General features: G+C 40.1%; 1 protein-coding gene across 8 annotated transcripts in view; it reads right to left on the reverse strand.

Annotated features, from left to right (window-relative positions):
• The window catches only part of TENM3 (teneurin transmembrane protein 3), a gene marked incomplete at both ends in the record, with an annotated part of 409,334 nt that overhangs the window by 66,909 nt on the left and 314,719 nt on the right, over positions 1-27,706 (reverse strand). For 7 of the 8 annotated variants that reach the window (XM_084232543.1, XM_084232542.1, XM_084232541.1 and 4 more), the window contains one exon: positions 7,139-7,285. In XM_084232543.1, the coding sequence (XP_084088669.1) occupies positions 7,139-7,285 (147 nt within the window). Of the gene's footprint in view, positions 1-7,138; positions 7,286-9,802; positions 9,830-27,706 lie in introns of all 8 variants that reach the window. The other variant, XM_084232536.1, reaches the window with a different exon arrangement.

The following is a 27,706-nucleotide window of genomic DNA, read 5'->3' on the forward strand; positions in this document are numbered from 1 at the left end:
TTCTTGGCATATTCCTTTAATTGTTTTTACAAGTTCATTTACAAGTCCAGCACCACGATCTTAGTCTTCCCAGCTTTAGGAACTCTGGAACAGGTAGCAACTCCACCTCAAACATGCAGATAATGAGAAGGCTTAAAAGACTGAAGGTTTAACTTAGGGACCTGGGTCACTGACTGAGAAACTGAGCTACCTACCAATCGGAGATGCTGATCTGGACTAACATATGAGACAGAAATGAAGATCTTATGTAGGCAGAACAACAAGGTCCTAGAGGTACCTGTGGTTTTCTTACCTTAAACATTAACCCTCACATTCCTATTTCTTTTTCTACTTCAATAGATACTTTTAAAAGTTCTTGACTAACTGGACATTAAGCAATCCACATCATTAGGAGAAGTATTAGGAAAAATGACATGAACTACTTTGCATAATCTTAGAAATGGAAAGGCCCTACTTAGGAAGACATACAACCCAGAATTTACAAAAGGAAAGTCAAGTCTCATAAAAATGTACCTCTTATCAAGTGAAAGCTTCCACATGACAACAGACACCATAAACAAGAAGGAAAGATAAGTGCGAACCTGGGTTAAGATACCTGCCACACACCTAACAATTAAAGGAATATGCCAAGAAGAACTAACATTTCAAAAAGAAAAGCCGAAGAACTCAGTAGAAAAATGGACAAGAGAAATAAATAAGCAATTAGCAGCAGAAACACAAATGATTAAGAAACATATGTGAAAACCTTCAATCCACTGGTAATCAGGAAAGCACACATTAAAACAATCAATGTGGCATCCTTTTCACCTGGCAGACAAAATTCATATTTTTCATTTTGTTGGACAATTTGGTTTATGTCACTGCTTATGTACAGATGATGAACATGGGAGAAAATAAACACTTACACTGATGAAAAGTAGACAGGGAAACCTATTTACAAGGCAATTTAGCAGCAGCTCTCAAAATTAAAAATTAAAATACACTTTGATGCAGCAATTTCACTTCTAAATGTGTCCAAAGAAATATTTACACATTTACACATATGCACACACACAGGTTCTCTACAGATTTGTCTTTATACTAAGAAAATTAGAAACAACAAACCATTATTAATGGATAAAATGAACTATTAGTGGTAAAATGAACTAGTACATCTGTGTTTCTGTTCAAAAGAATGAGATAAGTCATTATGTACCGACATGAAAAAAATCTCCAGGATGTATTCTTTGGAGGACTCAAATTTAGAGTCGTACCCAATCTCATTGAAGTTTAAAAACATAATATCTGCTTATTTATTTCTCATGTCCACTTTTCTTGATTCTCCATGATGCACTCCTAAAACTTACATAACGCTCTGTCATGATATTCCTTTAATAAAAAATCAAATTCAATTTAAAAACCATAAATGGGCTCATCTACTCACTGAGGGTGCAGGAGAAATATGCTCACCAAGTGGCTGGTTAATTATTTTGGCAATGAGAACGTTCCTGTGCTGTGACTACTGCTCTGAGCCTCCCTGTGACCCAGACTTTCTTCATGTGGAGTCACTGGCTAAGGAGACCCGTTTCTGAAGGGGGTTTGGTTCCACCTGTTTGGCTCTTATTTTCTTTCTCTGTCTAAAACTCATCTAAAAATAGTGATACAACCACCTGTCCCTGACCGGGGAGCTATTGAGGCCCCTTATTTCAACACAAGTTAGTTCTAGAACTGGTTTTCCTACGCTTGAAAAATTCTGTGGAAAGCAAGAGTTCAGAGAAACCCAAATCTCCCCCCACAGCAGGATTCAGTCAAGTCTTTCAAGACAACAATAATCTACACCCCCACCCCACAGCCCCCACCATCATCTATCAGAATAATAAATTTTAATGCTTGGAGACTCTGACCACAGATCTGATAACATCTGAATTCTTTTTGGCAAGTGCGTATGCTCTCTCTTGTAATTTTCTTTTATCTATTTCTGCCTTCTCTTCCCAGTTGTTACTCTATTTAATTTATTTATTTTTGAAAAATATGTTTTGGAGAGTACAACAGTCTCATCCTTTTGCTAGAACTTCTCTCTTTTTCATCTATTTTCAAATATTTCCTTATTTTCATTTTGTAATCTCCCAAGTTTCATTGCTTCCATTCATCATACTCATTCGGTGCTGCCATTAAAATTTCATTGATTTCTCCATGGCTCTGTTGCTACTCTTAGCACATTCCTAATTTGTCTTGTGGTTTGAACCTTTCTTTTCTTTCTTACATGGTTTGTATTTTCTAATTTCTGAATAACCTCAATTGAATTGTGTTTTCCTCTGTACTACCATTGACCTCCAAAGACTTAAAAGAAAGCTTTTTTAGGTTCAGCTACCTCACACAACAAAGTAATCATTCTGAAGGACAGAGACTATTTCTATTTACCAGTGAGATGTGAGCAGATAGAGATTCCTAGGAGGATTTCTACTTTGGCATTTCACAAGGATGGCACAAGGCGTAGTATGAAGCCAGGTCACTCCTGCCCCCTGAACACCCCATTGTCTAGTACCATGCTTCAGGCACCCACAGGGAAGTTACCCACTGAGGGGCCAAAAAGGCATGAGTCAAAACTTCCCTTTGACTAGATCTCCCCAATGAGAAGAAAGACAGGGTATGGTAGTGATTGCCAGAGAGAATGGGATTTGGAGAAATTACCAGTTAGTAGGTGTCTGGAGCTTTCTAAAGATTCCCTCTGGCCAACAATTACATTTTGATGCTCGCAGAGTAGACCCACCACTGATGGGGCTGTCTCAAGTCAAGAAACCCTCTGCTGATGGGACCCAGAGCAGGTAGCTAGGTACAAGCAACCATGCCTCTGAAAGCAAACTGGGGCTACAGAATGGCCACCTTGCGTATCTTGGAACAGAGAGCACTGGTTTTCTGGTTCTCAAGAGAGAAGGCTGTGATTTTGAAGGAAGGCAAGAGAAGGAGAATAGAAGATTCCTCCTGAGAGGGACAGGCACCCACAGGCACATGGGGAGTCTCTGGCGCATATTGTCCATTATACTCAAACAACCTGCCCTGGGGAGTTATCACCACGACTGCAGTAGCATCTGCTCTTCTGCCTGCCCAGAATCCACGCTCCTCTCTGCCGGGGACGGCCTTCACCTTCCTCTGTGCATGACCCAGCTCAAACCATTGAGAGTCAGGGTCAGGCCTCTGGAACCGTTGGCAAAAGTGCCCACCTAGTTCTGGGGTGCTCACGCTAGTGGACTATTAACCCAGAGCTGGTGGGGACCACTTTGCAGGAGAGATAGTTAGCCTGGGGCCTCCACAGCAGAGCACAGGGCTGGCCAGCGGTGAGTCTGAATTTCTGTTGTTGTCTGGACACAGGTACAGCTATGTCTGAGTTTTCATATTAGCGTAGGAGTGGAGTTTCTATTGTGGGCAACCAGAGAGTCTTTCCTGGTGAGAGTAACTGAATAGAATCTTTGAGAATGGGAGGGATTTCTGGTCAAGAGGAAGTGGAAGTCTGGGGGGAAGGACAGGGTGAGACCGATGGAGCCTCAAATCCATTCGAATGAAAGGAGGCATCAGGAGACGAGGCTGAACCCCCCTCAGAGCCTTCGGCAGCTACCAGTTCTCATTTGTCACTGGTCTCCTCTCCAATCTCAGCGACTGCACGATCAGAGTGGGCTCTAGGATGTGCACATCGAGAGGCAGGTTGACCTTACAGGTGGAGCTGAAGGAGTGTTTATCAGCCAAGCCTCGGCTGGGGCTCGCGTACTCTGGAGCGCTCTCCGCCAGGACAGGATCCTGTGCCTGGGTGCCCCGTGCCTCACGCCCGCGTGGAGACGTCAGCACGTCCACCTGGCCTGGTGACCACTGGTTTTTGGTTTTCCGTGTGATTTGATAACCCACTGTTCCGTCAGCTGCCTGGTCCAGATGACCTGCTCCAAAAGCCTGAGTCGGCTACCTGGGGGATCTGAGCAGCCCGGGCGGGCAGGCACCTTCTTGATGCCACCGAGAAGGGGGCTCTTTGCCAGGGCCTTTATGGTGGGGAGAAGATGGGCAGTAGTTCTGGAAAGCTCAGTGTCCTGTGTGCATGGCAGCTGTTTCCTTGAGCCTTAAAGAGACGAGATCCCCTGGACAGGATGTTTGTTCTTGTGTGTGTGTTGGTGTGAAGGGAGGCGGAAGGTCAGTTCTTTTGATGTATTTTATTGATAATCCATTCTTCCTGTTCCTCATCAAGAAGACTCTTCTAGACGGCTTCCTCTCGGGCCTTTTAGAGTGGGGACAGGGGCAGGGGATCCCCACGGCCAACACTAAATAGAGGGACACCTAGTTAGTGAAATCCAGATGTTGGATCCCTGTTGGATGTTGGACCCACTATCCGCGGACAGTGGAGACGGGGTAAATTGGGAAGAATCTTTTGAAGGGGCAGGAAGCTGCTTCATCTAAGAGAAAATATTTAACGATTTCTCCATTTGTAGCTTTGTATCTTCTTCAGTTTGGGGAATGATATATAACTTTTTTAAAACACAGATTGTGTTTTTCAAAGTTGCTCAGACAATGCCCGTAGCTGTTTATAGGACGTCTTTAATTCCTGACTGGGGATCAATCGACCTCTTCTCCTGACTTTCTTATTTAATATGTTAATTCAAAAGACTTAGCTATTTTTTGGCTAATTCACCAAGCTCCGGTGAGATCCTCCACCACACGGGTCCAGTCCTCATGTCACACAACTGAAATTACTTTGAACGTTCCATTCCATTGTCCTCACATAGTGACAACAGCAACCTCAGTTGCCAGATGATGGATCTAGATCTGGGATTTGGATCTAGATCTGGAGAGAAAATATAGTCTCTCTACACTTTGACTCAGCGGGACTCAAAGGTCCCTCTCGTGGAGGGGAGAAGGCACAGTGGTTACACTCTTAGGGCATAATAAGGTCGACACTATATTCCTTCCTAGAAGATCAACAGAATTAGGTTAGGGACAGGAATACAAATTATATGAGATAAGTGGAGAATCCGCAGGGAGGTCTTCTATCCGCTCGGATTTCCCCTGGAGAGGGAAGCCTGGAGATGGCGGTTTCATGCTAATGAGAATAAACAAAGGGGAAGCAGGCCAATTCACAGTTGATAAATTTTGAGGAAAAGGAAAAACCTCCTTAGCTGATAACAACACTAAAGAGTTGATTAGCCCCTCAATTCCTCTGCTGTGTCTCTGCAGACTGGGGGACTTGGGTGGGGGGGAAGTGCAGATTCTCTGCCTGGAGAGACGCTTCCTCATTGGAATCTTTCAGAATCTGAAACCCTCATCAAGGAGAGCAGCTCCCCCTCCCCAGGCAGCAGAAGACATGGGGCTGGGCTGCTTGGGGGAAATAATGAGAAACTAGCCATCTGGGATGGGGATGGGATGACCATTTTTGCAAAGCACCTGGTGGAGAGTCAGGGCCACAGGGTGTCATCAGGCAGGAGAAGCCTGAGGGCCTGGGAGCTCCTGAATCTATCAGGGGCAGAAAGGAAGGGAGGCTTTGCTCAGAGTTTGTGGCTCAACTTTCTTGCAAGTCCAGGTTGAAAGAGAATAGAGAGAAATGCAGGAAGAGAAGACACCATAACATTTGGCTTGAGACTGACTGTTCACCCAGGGTAATGTGTGTGTGTGTGCGCGCGCACGCGTGTGTATGTACGCATATGTGGTAGACGTGCGTGCACATGTTATGTATATGTGCAGTGCATATGCATGTGTATGAAGTATGTGCTATGTGTGCTGTATATGTATGTATAGTGTGTTGTGTAAGGGTGTGTGTACGGTGTGGTGTGTGTGGTGTATGTAGGGTGTATGCGGTGTGTGTGTTGGGGAAGTGGGGCAGCTGACAGGGGGTGGGGGGCTCTCTTGGGGGGTGGGTTCCTAGAGACCAGTAGTCAGGTCCACTCTTTGTAGACAGAAAGAGGCTGTTCAGCTTTTCTAAGAACCTCCGATGAATTTCAATCAGTCAAGATGAGGCTCTTGAAAGCAAAAGGAGGAAAATTGGATAATAATAGCTGCTACTTAGAGCATACATGTGCCTGTTACTCTGTGAGCCCTTTATAGACATTCTCTCAGCGAACCTTGCAGAAACTCCTGGGTTTACAGAGAAGCAGCTGAAGCTGAAGAAGGCCAGGATCTTGCGCAGGGTTGTGGAGGGGCCAGGCGAGGGCAGAGCTGACGGCAAGACACACTACGTGCCGGCTTTCCCCATGGGGCGGCGTGTGGGATGTGGGAGGCCACGGAGCCCGGGGAAAAGCCAGATCCCCCAAGAAACCCAGATGAACAGCTGCTGAGGAACGGCAGCACCAGGTGTCCTGCTCGCCGAGACGCGCGGGCAGTGGCCTGCAGATGCACACAGGGGGCAGGAGCCGCAGCTTAGCCAAGAGGGTAGCCCGCGTGCAGCATCACAGCCGTCAGCAGGGTGTGGCGTTACGAATAAAAAGATGAAGGACGCAGCTTCCGGGGATGGTTTTCCATTCCAGCCTTGCCTTTTCCCTCCACGCCTTGCAACAGAAAGGTCCAGAAAATGCCTTGCATCTTTTGGAATGTTTAGTTATGAAGAAACTGCTTCGGCGCTCCCAGTTCACAGGGCCCTAAATACTCTCACTGTGCTGCGTGGAATCGTCACCGGGAGATCCCGCGTGCATTATGCAGGAGCTGGGCTACCTTGCCCTTTTCCCGCAGGATGATAATCTTGCATTTGTTTCAGGGAAAATAGGGAGCAGAATCTTTCAATCAGCATTCATCCATTTTTCAATCAATCTAATCTACAGGGATCAGACTTTTCCGGCAGTGGATAATTGTACTCGTGGTAACTGACAAATCTGGGTGTGGGCTCCTGGCTGGCTCTATGCTCCGCATTTTCCCTTTTTCTTTTTTATGCATACAAGAGTTGGGGTACAGGCCAGAGTTGCAGGGCGTGAGAGGACTCACCAGAGACAGAGTGGGGAGCTAAACAGGTGGATCTACTGAAATACACTGCTGCAGGGAGCAGCGGCTATACAGGAGAGCTCTGCTGCACCATGTGGGTAGCTCCCTGTCCGGGAATCAAACTCGTGCTGCAGTGGCTGGTGATAGCTTCATAGTGCTGCATCTTAACCCCTGTGCCACGAGGGAGGCCCCACGCTCAGCACTCAGCATTCCTTACCTCCTTCATTGTCTTTGCTGTCCGTGCAGAGGGTCTCCATGGCTACGTCACATCCCGCGCCTCTCCAGCCGGGCTGGCAAACACAATGCCAGCCGTTTTGGTCCAGGGTACACCTTCCATTGCTGTTGCACAGACCGGGACAGCCCTCTGTGGAAAGAGACAAAGAAGGAAAACACAAGCGACTTGAGTATGGAACGTTTTTGCAGCTAGAATAAACAGATAAGGGACACTTAGTGGGAACAGGCCTTTATCAACAGCACAGATACTGTAATTGCACATGAATAGAAACAGCCACCTTCTGAAAGAAATCTAATTCTTATCCAAGTGGCATCTGTGATTGGCCTGACCCTTGAGACACCACTTACCTGTGCAGGACACAAATATATGCCAAGATCCACTAAATAGCTGCAGGCCAGACAAAATTAACTTCAAATTTTTTTCCTTTAGCAAAGCAACAAGGTTGATTGTATGGTGTGAAAAAGCATCTCGGCAAGGTAATTTCAGATTCCCTGCTATGGATTTTTCATCTGTGGTCAACATTCCTTGTCACTCAATGGGACAGGCCTTCCCAAAGCACCTTGTTGCTTCAAAAAATTCCCTGGAAATTCGAAAGCATGAACGTGGGGATGAGGCTATGAATGATGTTCAAAAGAGAACATTAATTTTATCTGGCCTCAGAGTTGCTGTGTATTCATGTGAAATTACAGTGCATTAAATCATTGCACAAAGTATAGGCCGGTGTTATGACTATACTTTATGCCAGAGTACATTCCTTTTCACAGAATAAGCAAAGCCCGGGAAATAGTGAAGCAGCTTTAGCGTCTATTCTAACAAACATTAGGATTCAGGCTGCATACGATGGGACAGGACCGACAGGATTTCCAACTAAATGTAGTAGCTGTGCATATTTGATTACTTAGGACGGACAAAATGAAATACCATAAGGACCACAATAAAACATCGAGAGACTGAACAAAAACACGGTAGTGACGTGCTTCAAGACAGAGCGAAGAGTGATATTGTGTGACAATCTCCCTAAGGCTTTTATGCTGTTACCTTTATATCCTATCTTGTCTGCTTTTATGGGCAAGGAGGGAAAATTTGGGAAACAATTAAAATAATTTAATATATCCAAAATCTATAATTGTTTCAGTCTAACATGACATTAAAAAAAAAATAAACCATTTTTGCCACTTCCTACAGATGATATCTGGCATGCAGCCAACACGACCTGTTCATGAGAATGATACTCAGGTAGATTCTGGAAGTCTTGTCTATGAGTGTGATATGGCACGGACAGAGACAAGGAAATCACCGCTTTAAAACTGCAAGAATTGTTGGCGAGTAATCAGATCTCTTTGGACGGGATGCTTTATAATTTGGTACAAAATATATATTCGTGCAAATACTTGCGAGAGCAACTGGGGTTTATGACACGGTTCCTCAGAATCGGAATGCTACTCTTGTTCGGTGACAAAATTTAAGGGAACAATCTGTTTAAAGATGTTTATTTTAAGTCTGTATTAAGAGAATTATTCATATATTGGCTTCCCTCCTCCACTGAGGCACTTGAAATAAAAATATCTCAAAGAGATGTTCTGTCTCTTAAGATCAGAGTTAACAGAAAGAAGAAGGTCTTGACAGTCTCTTGTGGCAGGGTGGAATGAAATTATACTTGTCGATGCCAACAGGTCAGGATGAAATTAATTTTGCTGCTGCTTTTCTTTCAGACAATTACCATCTGTATTTATGGATTAGCCAATACAGAAAGGTGACTTCTCCTTATGGATGCTATTTATTTGTTTTGTTTTTAACAAAAAAGAAAGATTTAATTGCCCCCCCCACCCCACCCCCGACAAAGAGGTACAGCAGCTGACTGCGTGCACACAAGAGTTGTTCTCGAAAGCCTGGATATTGCCATGAATATTTTCATATTCTAATGAAAGCACAAACAAGGAATAGAAAATAGGGAATCTGAGGAGAAAGGGAAAGGGAATTTTTCTCTTCTGAAAAAATATTTTCTACCGATTTCTACGAGAACTGAAGACATGAGAATCTGCTGTTTTCTGCTGAGCAGTGCTCCCGTTTCTGTTTTAGAGAATGCAGTTTTGGTTGGTTTTGCTTTATTTTTTATAAAATCACCAAACATAAATTATGATATCACATCTATTTGGAAACATTGAGGAAAAGCCAAAGAAGTTTCCGTACGAGGGTAAATGAGATTTCTCTCAAAGTATGTTAACCAGAATCTTCTTTAGATAGACAACGTCTTATTCTGTGATAAGCGAGTGAGCGTTTGTCATTCTTTAATTTAGAATTTAAAGCTCATTAGCTGAACTGCCAACAATGAAGATTTTGAAGCGAAGGAAAAGAAACCATAAACAAAAAACAGCAAATGTACTGTTATCTTCAGTTTTTGGTTCCAGTGAAAACTAATGCTTTTACATAAGAATGAAATCTGTGATAACCCAAAATTATAAAAATGAGACACAGACATTTAAGTCTCAATACTTTAAATCCAAGGCATATCACATATGTAAGCCTGATTTATCATTTACAAAAATATGCATGAAAAACAGTGCATTTTCATACCTAGTGCAATCTGATACACGGTTATATAAGATATATATGGAGATATGTCAACAAAGAGCGAGTATACAGTACCTTTCACTATCTTATCCAAATAGTGAGCTTGAGAAATTAAAAAGGAAAAAAGAACAGACAGACATTTCAGAAGTGTCACATGGGACAAGGAAATTTTCAGAATTTACATGCAAATTGAGTAGCTGCGGCTGACATGAGACTCACATCACACGACAGAGATTGCACTTCATACCTTCTAAAAATGCAATATATTCACATTTTAGCAAATGTAGTCATGATTCCAGGAAATACTCAGCATTTTCAAGAAAAGGATGCAAACTAACACTACCTTTTCCAGATCACTTGGAACGCACCCACCCCGGTTCTTCTGCAGATCATACTTCCATAGCTAAATAAGAACAAATAGGATCATTCTTTATTACTAAAAAAATATTTTGGAAGTTTACAGTGAGATCGTTTGCGGGGAGAGACAGTAATGAAAAGTTTGTTTTTAACAGAGTGGTTTCCTAAGGGTCGCAAGGGGGCAGGCCGAAGGTCGACCTGGAAGCCCCCAGGAAGCATTCCCTGCATCTGACGCTGTCTTTCTTGAGCCTGACAGATTAAATCCCAGAAATCCTGCTTCTTTCGTTTTCTCTCTTGAGTTACTTGCATATTTACAAATGATCTGACTTTGAGGGTTAATAAGCAGAAAAGAAACAAAGGAATGAAGGAAGAAAGCTGCGGATCTGTGGGGAAATGAAGCCAACGCATAGATTATGGAAAGGGCGTGTCTAGATGCTGCAGGAAATGACTAGCCAGAGGCCTTGACTACCAACCAGCCCCACACGTGTGCTCCTCTAGGAGACACAGGCTGTCCTCCAAGATCCTGTCTCTTGTCAGGATTCATCCTGGAATAGGGCTGTCTTCTCCAAGCCTTGCCGGAACAGTCGGGGTGAAGAATGAAGGCTTACAGTACCTGCCCACTTAATCTTTCATGAGGCCTCAATGAGGACAGCCTTCTCCTCCTGAACCGACGCATGAATACCTCTCCCTTCACTCAATGGAGAGACCTAATATATTCTTAATAAGCCTCAAATCTTGTTGCTTTGTCAAAATTCATACATCTTTAATGATCTAAAATTGCTTTTCAAAGATGCTTATGTTGATTATTTTTCATTACTGACATCTGCAAGTGGTAGCGGAACTCTTAACAGAATGATTTAAACTCGAACTTCCAGCCCAGCCACGCAGATCTGGTAGCTCTGTCATGTGTGTAAACAAAGCCATAAGTGGTTTTGACACATCTGTACTGTGTATATAAAAGGATTCTTCACTTTGCCACAGGATTCCATTAGAGGCTTCTGAATCACATTTAAAAACAAGCGTGCTTATAGCTAATTGACAATATATTGCAGGGGAAATTAAGGGGAAGACGAAACGGTATTAGACACTCCTCTGAAATTATAAGTTATTAAAAATATCCCATTTTCAAACATTAAAATAAAAACATATTGCTATACAACATCATTTATATAATTTCTTAGTAATTCCTTCGAAACGTTATATCATCTAGTGGCGTCCCATTATAGCTCAATAGATGATCTGAACACAGACAAAGTGCTATTAAAAATTCTGGGATTCCTGATTCAGAGAGGGCAGTATTTCTGGGGGAAATCCTAGTTTATAAAAATTAATAACACTGATCAGAGTTGGAGAGTAAGTCTTTTGCTTTAATATCAGGTCCACTTTAGTTAACACAACCAAAATAAAGACCATAATCAATTGTGATCTAGATTAGTAGTTTTAAAGGAAAAATAAACTATTCTAATTTAGCTGATTTAATTATTTTAGCAAACAGAATTGATGATGCGAAATTATGGATGGATTATGGGTAGAAGCAGGTCATTTGGTCAAGGGAATATCAAAAGTGGAGCTGAAATTAGGAAATACATTTAAAAGACACAGAAGATCAAAATTTAGCACTTTAAATATCAAAACTATTTAACACAAGTTTTGCAAAAATTAAAAACCAACCATAAGAATAATACTTGTACTGAGAAAAACATACCAAGGTTTGTCCTTTGCATTTTATATCACAGGGAATAACTGTGAGACTAAGAGTTTAAAACTAAGAGAGAACGAGGGACAAACAACCGCCTATATTTTGATTTTCAAGAGTAAAATTTCTGACAATGCCACTATAGCTTGGTTTGAAATAATGAAGTTAAAAGGAGATGTTGATATATGAAGTTCAAGTAATTATTAAAAATAATAACTGCAACAATAAAAGCATCACTGTATAAGACTATAGGAAACAGAAAATGCAGGAATGTTGCAAGGAGATGCTAGGAAAAATTATTGTAAAAAAATACCATATATCGAAAATATCTAACAATTAGGTATATCAATATACCTAACAATTGCTAAAATGTATGTTAAGTTGCAAAAAAAATTTTGAAAACTAAAATGATTGCTTTAACTGGCACTAAAGGTAAGGCATTCTTATTAGAGCTAATAAGAAGTCTTAAAATTTTTTTTATAGACGAAAAGGCATATAAGAGTACTAGACATAGAAAATGGATCCTTAAAAAAAACTATTCTCCAATAAAAGTAAAGGCTACATTCATAAAACGCTCATGAAGTTTTTTTTTTTTTTAATTAAGTAACACTGGTTACTTTAAAGCTTTCTTCTTTTCGCAAGGCCCTATTAACTACATCTTCCCTTGGCGTTTTGGGGAAGATGGTAACTTCTCATGGATGAAATCAAGGAGAATGAACAACAGAGTAAATGGAAAATGGGAAGAGAAGGATCAAGACCTAGCTACGACCAAGACACGTCAGTTAAGAGAGTCCATGAAAATATAAGCCTATTAATGAACAGACACATGTGATATAATATGGAAAGCTTCCTCAGTAGAGATGTGAACTCGGTGGCCAGGCCAATCCCTCTATTCCTACTACCTGCACAAAAGGGATTCTTAATATCTACCTGCTGAATAAATGAATAAATGGAGGTGTGCATGAGTCTGCAGCGTCTGAAGAAATCCTGACTAACACAGAGGCTAATTTTTGAAACAGTAATAAATATGAGCAAAATTGCAATTACAAATCCTTCTTTCTCCTTCACCCATACGATCCTGCCCCCTTACCAACTCATTCATTCAAACTAAATATGGTAGTATGGACAAAAGCTACTATTTGCTGATGGTTACTGCATGCTAAAGACTGTGCTAAGCCTTTGACATGAATGACCTGATTTAATTTTCACCACCATTTGGAATAATAGGTACTATTATTATTTTCCCTATTTCACAAATGAAGAAATTGGGGCACAGGAAATTAAATAACTTTCTCAAGGTCAAAATGCTGGCAAGTCATAAAGCCAAAATTCCAAGCAGATGGCTGGAGGCCAAAGTCCATAGTCTTAATAAGTAAGCTGTATTTAAAACTCAGAAAGACCCGTGTAAGGTAGACTGGAAGTATCATCTAGTTTTGAACTGGTCAATATGTTTACTTGAGTGAAAAAAAAAAGCAAGAAAATGTGAAATGCTAAATTCAACATTTAAAGGGAGAAACCTAGAATTAAGACTGCAATCAATCCAAACTTACTTGAAATATAAATCAGTTAACACAGGCTCATCAATGAATGCACTTTATGTAGACTAAAGAAAATCCTATGCTGTCACCTGCTCTTAAAACCGAAAGTTCGGAAAAGAATCGGCCAGATATTAACTGAGGGATAAAACCAAGAAAATTTAAAAAGAGTTTGAAAAATCAAAGAAGAGAAACAGTTGTATCAGTCAGGGATGTACAACCTCTGCTGAGAAGCAGGCCCTAAAGAAGGTTGTTCATTAAAAATGGGGCCAGGAAAAAAATAACATTAACAATGATAATAATAATGATAATAAAACAAAAAAACTAGCAGGCAAGTGTGGATAAGAGTCATTCTGTGAGAGAGGGTAAGAAAAGGGATCAAAACAGGGGAGAGAAGAGCATGACTATGGTGATGGTTTATGGGTGAACTGGTGGTGGGGATTTTACAGGGAATACACAATGATGTAAAAAACTATAAACAAAAAAATAAAAAAATAAAAAAATTGCAGGTTGCAGGATGACATGTGCCTGCTTTGGGGAGGAAATGAGATATTTGGAGGTCTTCATGGAATAGGACTAACTCCAAATTTGCTTCCCTTTCGCAATCAAACCGATTCTCCAAAATACAGACAAGAAACAAGGCAAACCAAGTTGGTTATGTCTACATTACACAACTCACAAGAGAAATACTGTTTACACACAGTTGCTGATGTGTATAGTTATGAACTATGCACACTGTTTCTGCTGTCCACAATGTGCTTGGCTGGAGCATATTCAATAGGACAGTATTTCACAGGGCCATGAAGTGACTCCTGGGTATAGCTGAGATATAGGCAAATAACAGAATCCAGAATGCTGGAAATATTTCTCAGTTTAATTACAACAATAAAATCTTAGGGGCCCATCTTTAAAAGAGGATAATTCAATCAAATAAATACACAATAAAATATAGGCATATTCTTCATGATGGCGATTAGTGCAAAGCCCTTGGGGTCGAGGACAAATTTTTATTTAGCATGTGCGTTTCCTAATACTTTATAATACAGACTTTAAAAAATGATTCACATTAGTATCTCATTAAAGTTGTAGGTTGGTATCATTCTTAGATTATTCATGTACCAGTTCCTGTAGGATGACAGAAAAGCTACAGTCTGCAAATAAGTACATATTAAAACCATTTATTCCAATCAGCAACTGTTTAAATCAGCATGTGAGTTGCATACCCATTGATTTGATGTCCCTTAATTGTCATGCACTGTACTGTTTTATTACTGATAACTCTGTCATAAAGGATTATTATGGTGATATAATTTTAAACACCATTAAACAATTGACTTAGGCCCCTTAAAATATGTTCTCCCTCATCACAGAATTCTCAATTTGAGATTAGGAGAAAACAGTGAAAATATTTTATCCAATTTGGTTGAATCAAGTAATTTGAATTTTAACAACTAGTGAGCATACACCAGGAAATGTGTGTGTGTGCATGTGTATGTGTGGGGAGGTGCAGTGTGCTCTTCAGAAGAGCTTTTTAACCATTAAAATCGGCACTATTTTTCTGAAAATCAGCTTCAAATAAGCTGCTTTTGAAAGTTTGTTTATTTTCTTCTTTGATAGTTTGGAAATAATGGCTACAAATACAAATAGCAATACTGGCTACCAATACAAATAGTGGGTAGGTGCTACTTGTATGCACCTCCCCATCCCAGCATGGAACCGCACATCAGTCTGGAACATTATTTATACTAGGACATTCCAAGAAAGTGAAATAATATTTTTCCTGACTTAAGTGAGCCCAGAACAATGCTATGGTAAAGGTGTTATGAGAGAGACCAAAGTTTATTAAGTCAGCACGCTGAAAAAGTGCCACTGTAAGCTGCGCAGCTTTGTACAGACAACCAGTAGAAAAATATTTGGTATTTTCCTTCGGCTTAGAATTTCATCTCTTACTGTGGACTCCGCATACATAATGGATGAAACAGTAGAGCCCTCAGGATGTGGACACCACACTTAATGACGGTGCATGTACACAGCCCAGGCCAAGAGCAGACTGTGGTTTGGCACGTGATTCAGGAGTTTGTGGTATTTTTTTTTTTTTTGTACATGGTGTGATTTCATTCCCTGGACCACATACATAAACATGTTAGTAACACATGTCTCCCTTAGATGTTGTAGTCCTTCTAGGAGTTCACTGAATGACAAAGCAAAGACACACTTTCTTAGGATGTCTGAGATCTAAAAAATATCAGGAGTATTGGTTTAGCAAAGTTTGTGTATTTTATTCTTTTTATGGCTTAGAAATACCAAAGTCTTTCATAAAAATTGGAATGCATGTTTTTTGCACTCAGTGAATGTCTGCTTCTTTGAGATTTTGATACAATGAACTTGATTATTATAACAGCTATGAAAGTGGTGACTGTAGTGCTGACAAGTCTAATTGCAGGAAAATATGGAAAAGGAGCTACCGATTTGGTTACTATCAATGAATACAAATTCTTGTTTGCTATCATTGCTTTTGTCTAATCATGAAATTTAATATTAAAAAACACAACGAATAAGAGTTATCAATAAGCAAGTAAAGTATATGGAGTCTTTCTCTTGTCAGTTTCCTTGACAGTATCAGGGAAAAATGTAAGCGAAATCGAACAATCCTTCTAATTCACCCATGATAAACTACAATATATTTTAGGAAAAATCACAGAGAAATGGCTTTTTTGAAGGTGATTTACAGAGATCAATTTCTCTTTACTTGTGGGTGAGAGAGTGTGCACAGGTGTTCACTAATTTTGTTTTGGTTACTAAACTTTTAAGTCTTTTTTCATCAGATGATTCTGGTGATACAAGTCATCGACCCACTTCCTTTGAGTCTTTTTCAAGGATCAGTGTCTGTATACTGTATCTAGGCTAGTCATTTCAGCTGATAAAAAGTGAAATAAATTCATTAATTTAGTTATATTTTAAAAAGATTTATTTTTATTTATTTATTCATGTAAGAGCTGCAGTGTAGACCAGAGTTGCCAGGGCGCGGGGTGGTGAGAGGATTCACCAGAGACAGAGTGGGGAGCAGAGTAAGTGGATTGACTGAGATACACTGCTGAGGGGAGCAGCGGGTGAGACAGGAGAGGTCTGCTGTGCCAGGTGGGTCAGCTCCCTAACAGGGGATCACTCAGGCTGCAGTCCTGATAATGCTGAGACTTAACCCTTACGCCACCAGGCAAGCCCCCAAAAAAGTGAAATGAATTTAAATTCTGGAAGGAGGTGTACAGAATTTTCAATAAAGTGTTTACAACATTCTTAAATCTTTCACAGTACACAATGACTTTGCTCAAGCTGGTTTTTGTTGCTGTTGCAAATGTTTCTTTTATTCTGGCAAACTATGGGCCCAATCATCAGTTATAATTCAGATTTTCCTGACAAAAAAAGTGTTATTTTATTATTGAGAGATTGCTGCTATCACTATTACTGAAACTATGACAATTCAATCTTCTGTGACAGGTCCACATATATTTGTCTTTAGAACAGAAAACATTAATCTCATCCATTAAATACATAGATTAAAAAAATTGCAAAGTAATGTAGAAGGTAGCATAGTCTAATGCTTAAGACTCGGGACTTGGGCATGAGTTTGGCTTCTGGATGCTGTGCATCCATAGAAAAGTTAAGGAACCTCTCTGAGCCTGGGCTCCCTCAATGGAGATCTTAATATCTTCTACCTGATAAGGTTGTTGTGAGGACTAGATGTATACAGAGCATATAGCGTGGGGCCTTAGCACACAGCAAATACTCAATAAGAGGTATTATTGGTTCAATTTATTAATAGTTTAAAAAGGGCAAACACGAAGTAACTGGCATTATAACAGGGTGATCTCCTGCTAGGTAACAGTATCTTTTAAGAAACTATAATAAAAGGAAGAACTCTGACTTTCTGCAAAAAGGATCTTGGGGTTGCCAATGATATGTTTCAAAAGCCATGAAGTGCATTCTGCCCCAACAGAGCCTGGGTAAACCCCCTCAGACTTCACTACCTCAAGATATGGCGCCTTTATAAGAAATGCCCAATTCCCACAGCTCTGTTCCATGTCTGGGATTTTTCTTATTCCTTGTCTCACAGAAACCCTCACTGGGATAGAGGCACAATTAAAATTAATGTTTTCTAAAGGAACACACCAATAGATGTGGACATATCCATTCATTCTGCTCCAAAATCCAGAAATACCAGGTGCTTTTACATAAACTACTTGGATGCTAAGACATTTAAATAAGCAAATTTACTGGCAGGTTCTTGTCCTTATGATGCAATTTTGCTGAAAAACCTTCATACTTTTGTTCATGATGAAATGTACTGAGCAGATGCAGAGGAAATCTGTAACTAACTTTTGTAGTGGAAGGATAGAAGTTTGTATATCATACTCGCAGATATAGGAGGAAACCCTCTGGGCTGAAAAAGGCTTGTCAGTGCTGGGAGTAGTCACCATGGGTGACATGTAGTTGCTGTGGGCTGCGTGCCATCATTCAGCCAAACAACCTAAACCACACAACGAGGCTCCTACTTTGTATCTGCCACTCCCCTCACAGTACAGTGGAAAATGCTTCCGGGCCTGGAAAGAGGGTATGTGCAATAACCACATGGAGTTTTCTCTGTGCTTTTGTAACACTCTATAGTGATTTGACTTTCTTCCTTCGCCCATACCAACATATTGGGAGTCGATTACTCACACGCATAATAATCACTACTGGGGACGCACACACGTTCCAACTTAAAAACTAAGACTTGGAGTGTATGTGAAAAGCATTATTTTACACTTCATTGCTCATGTGGGGATTAATTAATGAATACCTAATGCCATTAATTCACAATTAGATCACTTATGTTTAACCACATGCTTTCTATGCATACATATATAAATATTAATTTTGGATGGAATGATAATCATTCAGCACCATAACAATTAAACAGCTGTAACCTGTCTCATGTGTTAAGTGATGGAGCTGCAGGCAAACTCCACAAGCAGATGGTCTTACCCACCCATGCTTAATGTTAAAGACTTTTTTAAAAAAGAGGTGTTGACAAATCAGAACAAGTAGGCATAGTTTTAATGCAAATCGGTTGATTTGCAATGTAGATTACCCTAAAAACTAATTTGCTGTATAGGAAAAAATTAAGCTCTGTTGTTAAAGGAAAGCATTATATTACATTTGGATATAGTAGATTCCCCACCAACATAATTATTTACTAATTTCATGCAACCAACAGAGTTTAATAGAAAAGCAGCTGGCAAAGGATTCATATTTATGGACCTCCTTTGACTGCTCCTTAATTTATCCAAGGCACATGTCTGTTACGTCCCAGAAAGAATAGCCATGTTTCAGGCAGCTGTTTTCCAGCTCCACTCCAGAAGCACTGAAAAAGGAAGGGGTCAATGGACTGATCTCGAAGAAGAGCAGCAGGAAGAAATGGCCCTGGTAACACCATCATCTGTGATGTGCCATGTGAACTACGAAAGGGCTTCTCACAGGGCCAGGGCTTCTCACAGGCCAACACCGCAGCCAAAGTTGTATTTTCAAAACAGGTAGGTGGAAAAGGAACTATTTTGAGATGAAAATAGACTGTTTCCGATTTGTCATACTCAAGAAAGGACAGAGTTAAACCCTGCCAAGAAAGGATGCCAACATACCACAACGGGAAGGAGTCATCATCGTCCCGGAAACCGTGACCTTAATGTCTCACCCCTACATTAAATGAAAGGCATTGTTCCCACTTTTTATTTACTCCACTAGGGCAATAAGGTAATCATCACTTCAAGTCCACGCGAACACTTCACTGCTGGCTGGTGAGCTATAGTTACCTGGCTTCCGTTTTAGGGACAATGGGACACAGTGACAATCTGGCACCAGATATCATAGCTCTTCCTTGCTGATATTGTAAAGTAGCTGATAACATATCATTTTGCACCTGGTTTCACTCCAAATACCTTGGATCTAAACTTCTCAATAAAAGGCTTCTGATGAACTTGGAAAGAATGGAAGGAACATCTTTCATCTTTATTTCTGGTTAAATTGTATATCCAGTCAATTGAGTTTTAAAACCTCCTCTAAACTAGGTTTGGGTGGAAATAATGGTCTTACATGATTTTCAGAAGATGCAAATCAATGAGGTGTTCCAAATTGAAAAAGATACTCTATTACATTAGTCAAGGAACACAATGACAGGTTTTAAATAACACGATCACGTATACATATTTGACATATAACTATATTGGCTTTATTCAGACATCATGTCACTCAATAAACTTTGAAAGAATAATTTAAATTGACTTAAGATGAAAAATGGGATTAAAGGAAGCCAAAGGGAAATCCTTGGTATTGGATATTTTCGTATTTTTAAAATCTCTCATGGCATAGGACATTTTAATTCAAATTAATGGACTTAGAAATTTCCGTTGGATAATAATATAATTTAAAAATCATTTCCCTAAGACACAGAGCACATACATGGTGAATTATTCTGAAAGACTGAAAAAAAAAAAAAAACCTAACGAGAAAATCACTAAATCTGTGGTGGAAAATAAACATGAGATCGTAACAATGTAAGGAATCAGGTATATTAAGCCTAAAGAAATCAGCATCTATCAGTGACACCTGAGTGATTATAAAACTACACAAATGACCAGCATTGGGGCCTCCCTGGTGGCCTAGGGGTTAAGTCTCAGCACTATCCTACGGCATGAGTTTGACCCCCCAGCCAGGGAACTGACCCACACATGGTGTGGCAGACCTCTCCTGTCTCCCCCGCTGCTCCACTCAGCAGTGTATTTCAGTAAGTCCATCTGTTCTGCTCCCCACTCTGTCTCTGGTGAATCCTCTCACTCCCTCCTACCCCACACCTCTGATCTGTACCCTAGTTCTTCTACGTAAAACAAAAACAAAACAAGTAACCAGCATTTTCTAACATACTGCTCCCATTTGAGAAAAATAAGAGCAGAATTAACCCTTTGCTTTTCCTAAACACAGCTGCCTCTACAGCCACTGGAGCTCACAATAGTGGGGATGGGGTGAGGGGTGGGGTGGGGGAGTAAAATATAATGTGCAGTGGCTCTAACACAGGAGGTAGGTTGCAGTGCATATTGGCACACACTGTCCCATGATTGTACAGAAATCACTGTCTTAATGACACTAAAGTACGTGATGCAAACATCTTTTTAAGAATTCAAAATTCATCCTTATAGTTATGGTAAATCCCTTTGATGGAAAGATATATGATTGACTCAGATATATTCAAGTATAAAACAGTTACCTACATTCAGAATTGAATTGTAGAAGTCCTAAGAAAGGTCCCTTTTTGAGAACATAGAACTCATTTAACATTTTCTAAAACAATACAACTGTCACTCACTCACCTCTCCTAGGCAGTGCTGCCAACGGATTTCAAACTCTCTGCCTGAATCTGCTGACTCTTTTCAGTGAGGATGAGTCACAGGATGAAGGACAGGACAGAGCAAAGGGACTCCAATATCAATAATCAAAGTTTTTTTAAGAAACAATAAGAACTGGTGAGGATATGGAGAAAAGGGCGCTCTCCTACCCTGTTGCTGGTGTAAAAAGTGGTGCAGACACAATGGAAAACAGCAAAAGATTCCTCAAAAAACTTAGAAATAAACACTACATGATCCAACAATACCATGACTAAGTTTCTATTGAAAAAATATGGACACAGTAACTCAAAAAGATTTGTGATCCCCTAGGTTCACTGCAGCATTATTTACAATAGCCAAAATATGCAAACAATCTAAGTGCCCATCATGGATGAAGACATAAATGATGGGGTATCTGCATACAATGGAATACTACTCAGCCCTGAAAAGAATAACTTCTGCCATTTGCGACAATAAGAATAGGCCTAGAGAGTATTATGCCAAGCAAAGATTTCACTCATGTGTAGAAGACAAAGAAACAAAGTTTATTTGTAGAAAACAAATAAACAAAACAAAACACACCCTTAGATTTTGACCACAGGATGGTGGTTAACAGAGGGAAGGGGTTGGGAGGTGGGGAAAATGGGTCTGTAGCCTGATGGTGGGTAGAAACCAGACTTTCGGTGGTGATCCCAGTGTAGTATATAGATGGCAAAACAGAAGGCTGCATACCTGAAGCCTTTGATTTTATCAACTAATGTTATGTCAGTGAAAATTGTGTAAAAAAGGGGAAACAGCAGGAGCTTCTTATGTCTAAATTTACCGTCACACTGTCGGGTAAAGAAGTGGAGACCCAGGGAAGAAAGTCACCCACATGATGAGAGAAGGATTATCAAGATGGTTCTTGGAATGGTGATTTTACTGGAAGCCACAAATTAGAGGCACCAGGTATAAAAAGAGTCTATCCCAACCTTCTTGAGGATTTGAGAACATAATTTGAATGGGGCTCTTGAGACATGGTGTGTCTAGTGCAGGTGGGTCAACAGTACAAGGGTGGGTGGGAGGTTACAAAGTCAAAGCTGGAAGACATGTCCCAAAAAGTTAGTAGAAGAGTCCAAATGAACTCTGTGGCTTGTTACAGTTTGTATAATTGAGAGATCCAAAAACCTTGACATGCAGTATTTGACATTTAAAATGTAACAGAAACATACTCAAAACTTACCAAATTTTCTCATTTATACGACTGAATTAGTTTTAGTTGGTTGATTTTCCTCTCACTCACTGAGTGAGAAAATAAGTTAGTTTAAAACACAGACCTACCATTGCTGGCTACAGCTAAACCGAACCCAGAGTTTCACATCCTTTTATGCTGAAGTTAGTATATGCAAAGAAAAACTAATAGAGAATAATCTACCTGGAGGAGAGAAAACCACTTGGAGGATAAACAAATTAATTATATCCCAGTAGCTCACCAGCTCCCATTAATGTCAACATACCACTGTCCAAGCACTTGGTCATAAACAAAGTTTCCTAAGTATCCTAAAATGGGATGCAGATACATGAATTAATAAAATAAACACTCTCTTTGTAATAAATGACTAAAAATACTGAAACCATGCAGAGAAGACAGAACCAGAATAGTCTTCATCATTCAGAAAGGTCAGAGACGAGGGTTTGCGTTTCCAGAAAAGAGATTACGTGACCTCATTAAAAAAAATACCAATTCCAAGGGGATTACAGAGGATAAAATACTGTATATACATCTGTTAACTGAATAAATGAGATGAAAATGAAAAAAATATCGAGAAGCCCCAATTGGTTACTAATGCTGTCTCAAGGAAGAAATAGACATGCAAAGACCAGTCTGGTTGTCTGAACATGGTGATGCTTAGGAGCTCGGGAGGCTTTGGTAGGTTCCCTTAGGATTTGCTATCCTCTATCACATCAAATTACTTAGAGTCCCAGGGATGGCAGGTCTGGAAGGATATGAGTGCTCTTTTTGCATACTTCATGGGAAGTTTTTTTAGTCTATCTGTATTTTCACTGACAGCCAAGGCAGCTTAGGAAACTTTCCTTTCACTCAACTCCATGTTCACTGTCCTTGATGGCTACCCTGCCTCATGAGGCACCTGTGTCCACCTGCCGCTGAGCCCAAAAGTGGACAGGGTAGTGAGTCCTGTATTCAGCTTGCACTCTTGTTTTTCTCCTGGCTAATCCCTCTTTATAAGGACAGGACTCAGTAGGAAAGAACTAGTGAGAGTCAGTGTTTTATTAATTTCCATCCAAAGACTCTATAGCAACAACAGCAGCTTGGGCACTAATATCCCTGGCATTTCTCTGTGCCAGGTTTTGCTTTAAGACTTCCTCTTCTCCATGTCTGCATTCCTTTAATGCTCTCAGCAACTCTGAGGTAGATAATATTTTCTTCTTCTTTTTTTTTTTTAAAGATTTATTTATTTATTTATTTATTTATTTATTTATTTATTTATTCAAGCACTGGGTACAGTCAGAAGTGCGGGAGGGTGAGAGAATTCACCAGAGCCAGAGTGGGGAACAGAACAGGCAGACTGACGAAATACACTGCTGAGGGGAGCAGCGGGTGAGGCAGAAGAGGTCTGTCATGCCATGTGGGACCTTCGCCAGCGGCTAGGGATAGAACCCACGTTGCAGAGGCTGCCGGCAGCTTCGCAGCCCAGTGCTCAACCGCTGCGCTATGGGGGAGGCCCCGGTAGATAATATTTTCATTCTCATTTTATAGATGGGAAACTGAGGCACAGAAAGCTTAAGTGATTTTCCCAAGATCACTCTGCACTCAAGTGATGGAGCTGGGAACACAGGGACAGAGTGGCTTTAGGTTTTGTGGGGTCAGAAGTAATGTCACCTGGGTGTGTGGGGACCCTTTAAGGAAAAGAACACCAAGTTAAGAATACAAGATTAGGTGCAAAACTGAGTAGTTATTAGAATGAAAGAAGAAATCCCCACAAACTATAATTTCTACTGATTAGCACTGTAAATATCAGAAAAACCACATAATATTTTTTATTAAATGTGTGACATCTCAAATATTTTTTCTTTTACGTGTGAGTTATATTTACTCTTTGCCTTAATATGACAATGATTTTGCCATATTTTCTATAGAGCTACTGGAAAGATTTAATTTAGTCAATGCGATTGTTTAACATGGATTTTATTATTGATAGTTTAAAAAAGTTCCATTTGGCTTCAGACTTGTTACTAGTAATGCCATGTAAATTTGTGGCATTACTGTCAAGTTTGGGAAGACTTTATTGTATAATCAACGAATCGTATGTGCCCTTGGAATTGATGACTCTCAGACCCTTTATGGCAATGTCCTCATAGCAGAATATTATGAGTTTTATGTTATTTTTGTCAATATCAGTATTTCATGTCATATAAGCATGAAATCTTTTCCTGGCATGTTCACACGAATCTGTGATATATTGGGACACATACCACATGAGACTTCACACACTGATGAGCTCAACTCAGAAGTAGTGCTATGTCTGTGGCCTAAAAATTCTGATAAATTCCTCCAAGAAGAAATATTCATCAAAAAGAGAAGAGCATGGCAAGTTGAATCATGGAAGTCCCATTACCATATATATTTCTGACAGGAGAAAACTTCCATTTTGATTAGGCATTTTACTGCATATCTGATGATAAAAAGCATTTTCCACAGACTCCCTTCAGTTTCATAACGTTTTGAGTCTTAAGTCTCCTCCACCATCTATTTGCTTCTGGTGCCGGTATCCACAAGACAATTCATATGGTCACATCCTCTCTGACCCTGTACTTTTAGGTCGCTAGGGGAGTGTGCGGGGGCAGGAATACCCCTGGATGTCTAGCAATAACAACCCCAGACAGTAATAATGTCACACCTCATAAATATATCCAATTACATCTAAACTCAATGTATCCCCAGCTCCATTTATCCTCAGCTGAATCCTCAAAGTGCCCAGAGTCACCCCCATACCATCCGTCACAAGGAAAAGCAGGGTGACCAAGGGAATCTGGACTGGAAAGAGACAAAGGTCTCAGCTGACTTGCAGGTTTTATTTATAGTAACACTATCTGAATGACCGCATAACCCAGGGTTCCCTTGCAAAGTCTTAGAAGGAGATTGTGCAAGGGAGGGAGCCTTGAGGCTTAAGCTTCAGCACGCTCACAGTAAATATGCCACTGGCCTGTTCAGGGGCTCAGGCAGGTGGCACGAGAGGCCTATTTCTTCACCCGATAGACGTAAAGCCGAATGTTACACTGCAGGTGTAACATCATGTGTTAAGGGGGAATGATAAAGTATAAGTGTAAGAAGTTATTTCCAGAATTTCTGTATTTTGCTTTGTTACAAATATGAGTGCAATTTTGGGAACATCACAAAAATGACGTAAGTATTGATTTTGAAATCTAAATGAAGCACTAAGCAAGTGCTCGTATTTTTCTTCAAAGCCATGGCCTATGTTTGTATTTAACAGCCAAACTGCTCTTATTTCCCCCTTATCCTGAGATGAGACTTAGGACACCAAGCCCTAGTCTTGTCCACACAGTCAGCGTGGAGCTTTCTCTTCCCCCCATATTGTTTGGTTGATAACTCCCAAGCCGTGTGTTTTTCATTTCAATTTCTCATCTTTTGCACCCCAAAGCCCAGAACAGGCGTGGTATTTAATAGAGGTGTGTGTGGAGCCCTGTATGTGTAAGTTTTGTCTGAACAAACAAAGCATGTCTTTGTGATCATTAATAATCTTGTTTCCCAATGTACTAAAGAATTAGAATAAAAACAAATAGCTGGTCTTTTGTAGCTTAAAGGAATTAGGATTTCCCCTAGGCCAAATTTCCATTTGAATTGCCTGAAAGTACATGGAAATCAATGTAGCTCAATAAACAACTCTGTCTGAGACAGTAAGAGAAGAAAAATACTACAACAGGCTCCACCTTTCTTTTATTTCCTCTCCGTCCCCCACCCAAACATACTCCCTTCCCATGACCTTATCTATTCTGACCCTTGGTTACATGCAGAACAATGAAATGGGAATTTTGTCCCTTCTTGAAAGGTAATTCATTGGACAGTAATTTTGATTTGCTTGTTTTTTAAAAAATAAAACTTCAGCACCCCAAAAAAGTTTCCTGGGTTGCCCCTTGTCTCACACTTAACAGAATTAAAACTCTGATTTCTAAAATGCCATCTGTTGGGTGCTTCAATAAGTGATTTACATTCTAGGATTACATTTGATTCTAATAAATCTAATACATAATATCTATAATAAGAGGATCGATACATAATATTGACATCTGAGTAAAGTTATGACTTGCCCAAGGTCTTACACTAGGTAGATGGTACAGCAAAGACTCAAACTCAAAAAATTTTAACCATTAGGATATTCTGCCTTAAGTCTCATGACAGCTATTATTATTACCATTTTACATTTGACAAAGAATCAGGTAAGGTTAAAACAGTTCAGATACAGTGACAGTGAGTAGGTCATAGAATTGATGGGAAATATTTCAAAGCCCGTGTTGTTTTCATTACATTACACTGACTTTCTTAAGAAGTAATATTCAAATATCACAGATGAGATGTTCAGTAATTGTTTAATGGACAAAGGAATTAAACAAATGGAGAGTAACTGAGGCATCCAAAATGGACCCAAGTGATCTGAAAAAAGTTGATGATTTCCACTTTTTAATGCACTAGGAAAAATAAAAATAAAAGTTAAATGAAACTGAGAATAAAAAGGGAACCCCATGGTTAAGCCTTTTAATTTTTCCAACTAAGAAGAAATTACCAGTAGTTAAGAAATTCTAGAATTGCAAGACTTCAGTCCTTCAGAGAGGGGTACTACGACTTCAGAGACAATATTTTGGGATAATGGATGAAAGGAATTAAAAACAAAACAAAACAAAACAAAACTCCCATCCTAAGACAACCCCACAACTAATAGAAAGAAAAACTCCAGTTTTTCACAGCCAAAGTTTACTGGACAACGGGCTTGAAAATGTGTCTGGGAGCTTGTCCCAAGATTTAAATATGTTTTCCGATCCAAGGTCCTTCATTATATCTAAGCAACATTTAAATAGTTTCAACCCATTTTCCTCATTTCCTTTTGTAGAGAAATGGGAAATACCAACCAGCCCCCAGAAGATATTCCCTGATCTGCACACAGAGCTTAGCCTCTTGCCCTCCACCAGACGCCTGCGTGGTAACAACGACGAAACACATCGTTCTAACTTCTTCCTTCCAGGTCACAGTGTCATCTATTACCCCCAGTGCTCGAGATATAAATGGTACTTTTAGGATAATTTTTTTTGGAAATGCTAAGAAGAATCCTTGTAGTTAGTAATGCCTCAAGTTTTGTACTTAAGGTTTATCATTGTCCAGGATACTTAGCATCGCATTTAGAAGTTATTGATTCTGCCTACAAAGGTGTTCAGCACAGGCTGGTAGGACACCTGCTTCTATGGCCAGAAACTCCACTCAGAGACCAACCAGATAGCATTTCCCCTCTTCCTAAGCACGGAGAAAAGACGGGGCCACACCAAGGAGTTGCCTTTACACGGTTATATGTTCTGGCTCCAGTCATGTACATGACAGTGAAGTTATTGAAAGAGGTGAAGACAATTATCTTCAAGCCACGCATCTGACCTTGATCTACTTCAAATCTCACAATACAGAACTGATAAAGTATTTTTTAATATAATGATAGTCCTACAGCTTCTACTCATGTGAACTACTATTCTAACAGCCTTAATGATATTTAATATGCTTTAACTTGTTTATGGATGCTCTAAATCTTCTTCTATCTTCCCTAGCTCATGAAGATCAAAGGGAAGAACATGAACAAAATAATCATTTGACCCTCGACGGGAAAGCCACACACAAGGGGTGACACCAGAGTGGCTGAGCACCTTCACCGGCGCATCACAAGATGAACCTGCGTCAGATGACTTGCTGCTGTGTTTATTT

Source organism: Talpa europaea (assembly GCF_964194135.1).
Source record: "Talpa europaea genome assembly, chromosome: 4".
Classification (NCBI taxonomy): domain Eukaryota; kingdom Metazoa; phylum Chordata; class Mammalia; order Eulipotyphla; family Talpidae; genus Talpa; species Talpa europaea.